General features: G+C 41.5%; 1 protein-coding gene across 1 annotated transcript in view; it reads left to right on the forward strand.

The window, feature by feature from the left end:
* The window catches only part of RIF1 (replication timing regulatory factor 1), a 61,751-nt gene that overhangs the window by 51,359 nt on the left and 5,577 nt on the right, over positions 1-4,815 (forward strand). Inside the window, exons 31-33 of the mRNA XM_025205188.1 lie at positions 2,896-3,045; positions 3,345-3,422; positions 3,518-3,633. Of these exons, the coding sequence (XP_025060973.1) occupies positions 2,896-3,045; positions 3,345-3,422; positions 3,518-3,633 (344 nt within the window). The remainder of the gene's footprint in view (positions 1-2,895; positions 3,046-3,344; positions 3,423-3,517; positions 3,634-4,815) is intronic.

A 4,815-nucleotide genomic window follows, 5' to 3' on the forward strand; every position in this document is an offset into this window, starting at 1 on the left:
TTTCCCTAGTTTTGACATAAGAGTTGTTTGTTGAGTTCAGAGGGTGCACATTGCTAGCTCTCAACCTTGAAGATGTGAGGGCTCTGGGTTTTATTCAAGGTTACCTGAATAAAGGTTTCTTGCAATCCAAAATGGTGATCATTGAAAACATAATCGTTTCCATGACTAAATTTCTTCCCATTTCAATTTGCTGAACAAGCTGTTGGCTCTTATGGCGTTATGTTCTTCATGTGTAATTGTAGTTTTCCCAGCCAGACAGAATCTGCATTTCGAATGTTAAAAAAACCCAGAAACATTTCAGATTTTATGTCATAAAGAAACAGGGTGGAGTGGAAGATATGAGCACTGCTTTATCCCTTCTCCTCCCTGTTTGCTAACCATCTTTTAAGCCTATATTAAATACTTGTAATTTTCTGTTAAATATAAACTCTGTGCAAGACATTCATTTGTACAGCATCCCTGAGAGCAAATCTGATTTGATTGGTCTATGTACCAAGCACTGTGGCTTTTTTTACCTTAATTTTTGATTAAGGTAATCACCCTTAATCAAACCCCACCCCCCAATGGCAAGACAGTAATTTTATAAAGACTGTAGTTAATTGTTAGTTTGCATTATAAATTTGTTTTTAACACCTTCTTTGTGTGTTCAGTATGAAACAATTCTTCTAATGTTTTGTTGCTTTTACCACAAATTGACAATGGAATATGAAACGCGTTGGACATGAGTTTCATAAATACTATATTTATTCTTTCATGTTCAGGATTTAAATAGCTGCCATATGATTTTTACACAATTAAGAGCTATTTTACCATTTCAGATAGTGAAAATGAGAATGCTTTGACTAGCATATGCAGACAAGGTTCTTTGGGTAATAAATCTGATCATTTATTAGGCCAGCTGGCTGAGTGAAATCTTTTATTGGACCAACTGCATGTTTGGGATGGCCTTAGGCAAGCTTTTGAAAGTGAAGCATTATTCGTCAGGTCTGAGGAAAGAAGTGAGCACAATGATGATTAAAAACAGTGTGGAGGTCTGTGGAACTAGAGGAGAGAGATTCCCAGGGGTAGCAGACAAACAATTAACTGAAGAAAGGATAGTTTGATTAGTGAGTAATGAAGACCTTTCAGAAGGGAAGGGGGTCATAATCACCTGTATCATGGAGAAAAAAATTAAGGAATTAGATAGATTATGGTATGCCATTAAGTCAGTAACAGTGTTCGGTCCTTGGTTTTTACTATCCATCCAGCTCATGAGTTTTTGTTCTCAGGCTCGCCTTTGAAATGTGTTTTGTAAATTTCCCTTGAGCACTAGGATAAACCAGCACACTAAACCAATTTTTTCTTCCAGAAAACAGAAGAAAGAGAAGGATAGATAGTAAGTGTTCATTTTGCAAATGAACAACTAAGGAAATATATAGAGCGCATATTTTTGCCCTTTCTTTCTAAAATCTTAATTGAGCTAAATAAATAACTGAAGGTCATTAATGTAGGTTACTAAATGCACATTTTAGTGTGTTGTTCATGCTGGTGTCGCATCCTCATACTACTACTCTTTGATTTCCGTCCCGTTCTTGTAGACATTTATCTTTTGCCTATTTTATATTCTTCCATTGTTTTGCTTACATATTTTCTTACGTCATTTCCTAACTTCTGTCTCCAGAGCATTGCTATCCAAGCAGTAATGTAGGTAAGGCTTTGGCCATTGTAGGCTGCTGACAGACATGGGGAAAAAAAAAAACAACCAAAAACCAGTGCTGTACCGGAAGAGACAGTGTGTTAGTTTGACCCAGCTCCACAGCATCTGTATAGATCAGGCGCTTCAGCAGGGCTTTTTTGGGGCTTTTATCTAATAATATCTGATTGAATCAACTTTTGACGAAAGTGCCAAAAAGCCTCGCTGAAGTGCTGAATTCATGCAAAAGTTGGGGGAGCCAGGTCCAGTTAATGCGGTGCCTCTTTTGGTTATGTGCTGTATGCAGCATGGAGGCATGCCAAGCTTAAAATAAAGCACCAGGTTTTTTTCACTCTGTAAGCAGCCCAAGAGAAAACCATACTACTAGTACAAAACTATTGTATATTCAGCAGTTTAGCATGTCGCTTGTTACTCTTATGACACTTTTAACAAAAGGTTTGTAATCTCTTGTGTAAGAATTAGAAAGTGCTATGATTTCAACTTTAGTGAGAAACAGCTATTTCAGTTGGGTCTAATGAATACATTTTTCAAATCATACTTACCATATTTGACAGTGTATACGTTGACTTGCTGTATAAGTCGACCCCATTTTTCTGATCCAAAAAGTTAGAATTCTTGTAGATCTGGTGTATAAGTCAACCTAACTTTTTGGATCAGAAATACGGGGTCGACTAATACCGACCTCCTGCACACCCTCACTGCAAGCTGGGTACCTGGGGCAGTGGGATGGACACGTGCTGCAGTGCTGCTTGCAGGGGACTGACATGGGTTTGATGCTCGGCTGGCGCAGCCTACGTAGTGCCACTCATAGAGGTTGGAGCCAGGCTCGGTGCTCAGCTGGCACAGCCTAAACAGTGCCACTCACAGGGGACGGAGACGGGCTCGGCACCCAGCCTAACAGCATCTCCATGGTGATGGCAAGGCCCACAGGCCGGTCCTGGCCCCCCAGCGACAGGGACGCCATCTTGTGTTAGGTGAAGAAGGCTGGCTTGGGGCCGGACTGGGGCTGGGCCAGGCGGGGGGCAAAAGCAGTGATATGGTGTATAAGTCAAGGTGGAATGTTAAAGGTAAATGTTTTGGCTTCAAACCTCGACCTGTGCACCATGAAATATGGTAGATCTTTATAGTTTATACAAAATTTAATTTGGTGATTTAACTGTGGCTATAGATTAAGTGTAAATATTATTTATCTCTAAAAACAGATTCGTCGAGTCTCTTTTGCAAATCCAATTTACCAAGAGGAATTGGCAGATGATATTGATAGGAGAAGTCCTGTTGTTAGGTCTTTTTCTTCCTCAAATAGTTCACCATCTTCACGAAGTCTTAAAACTTCTTCCAGTAACCAAACCAAGGTAAATCATTATCTTTTTTAGAATAGTTCTCTGTGTACTAATCTTTATCTTATGTAGTGTTACTCCAATATAAACTTGTATAATTAAGATTATAACAATGGCTAATAAATAGAACAGTTGTCAGACTCGGTAAACAAAAGAAATAGTGGGCACTTTCTGTGGTCTTGTGCATTATAAGGAGTGAACTGTTGTCCTCTTTTGAAATGAAAAATTTTATTTTGAGGTTAAGATAATTAAAATCCTATGAGTAATTTAATGCCTGCAATCCTGAGAGATATTTTTTCCTCTTTTCCATCCAGCATATTACCACTCCAACCAAAGGATTTCTGTCCCCCGGATCTCGTAACCTTAAATTTAAGAGCTCAAAGAAGTGTTTAGTAAGAAGTGCTTAAGTTCATGCATCTCTTCTATTTTTTTTGTATTCATTTGTGTGATACTTAACCAATGTAATCATTTTTGTGTACTATTCAAGATTACTGAGATGGCCAAAGAATCACCGTCTTGTCCTTCAGAGTGTGTGTACCCTGCATTGGTAGGCTGTAAAGCACCAGTCGATATCATTTTACCTCAGATTACATCAAACATTTGGTAAGTCACACTCGCTTTGAAGACAAGATTCCTAATACACCTCAGTGGATTGTACAAACTCTTCTGCTGGGATGAGTGCCTGTCTGGGGTCTTGTTGGAAGCATTTGGGGAGGGAGAAGCAAGGGCTGTTTTGGCACCTGGCTGTATTGTCAAATTAAGTCTTTTTTGCATCTAGTGGAAATGTTCAATTATTGTTCTTACTCTAAGGATACAAAAAAGTTGTCAAATTTCTTTCAGCTCTAACACTCGTGCATCCCCAATTCTGACAGCTGCGCAAGTGTTGGGGCTTTTCTTTGTTCAGGTGTTAGTATTTTTACTGCTGCATTATTTGTATTCATATTAGGCCTGTGCGAGTCAGCAGCGATCCAATCTGGAGCTCTGGACTGAGTTTCCGTCTCGATCCGGCCGAAGCGGCTCTGAAGCTTCAGAGCCGCCTCGGAGATCCGGCCATAGGGTATAATGGGGAATCAATGAAATAGCTATAACTGTTGTTTTTTGTCCAATTTGGATGAAACTTGCAGGGATAGCAGCCTCTGCTGAGAGCATGAAACCGGCCAAGTTTCAAGAATGTCAGTGCAAGGGTTTGGGGGGGAACTGTACCCCAAATTGTTGAAAGCCAAACTCATGTCACGGCTGTGTGTCACACCACAGGGGCGTGAAAACTGCAGGGGTGGTAGCTCTTACAGAGGCCACAAAGCCTGCCAAGTTTCAAGAAGATCAGTGCAGGGGTTTGGGGGGAACTGCCCCTCAAGCTGCGGACAAGCAAAACTCGTGCCATGTGTGACCCTGCATGTATTAAGGCGCAGCGGGGTGACATCTGCAGCGATGGTGGCCCCTGCTGCGGCCACAACGCCTGCCAGCTGTGGAGGAGATCGGTGCAGGGGTTCTGGGGCCCTGCACCCCTAGCTGCTGACAGGCAAAACTTGCGCCATGGGTGGTTGTGGGACTGACTGTCTCTGTCTTGGGGCAGTTGATTGTCTGTATTGATTCTTTCCTCTCCTTAATCTGGTTTTGTACGTGCTGACTGATGATAATTAACTGGCTACATCAGCTAGGTCCTGTGTATTGAGCTGGTCCCTGAGTGAACCATGATTGATTGGTAACTGGGAACACAGTAGCTTTAGCAGCCAGGCCTGCAGTAGTGTCTCCCCTCCCCCCCCCCAGACAGACAGTCAGTCCCAC

This window comes from Alligator sinensis, unplaced genomic scaffold (assembly GCF_000455745.1).
Source record: "Alligator sinensis unplaced genomic scaffold, ASM45574v1 scaffold61_2, whole genome shotgun sequence".
Classification (NCBI taxonomy): domain Eukaryota; kingdom Metazoa; phylum Chordata; order Crocodylia; family Alligatoridae; genus Alligator; species Alligator sinensis.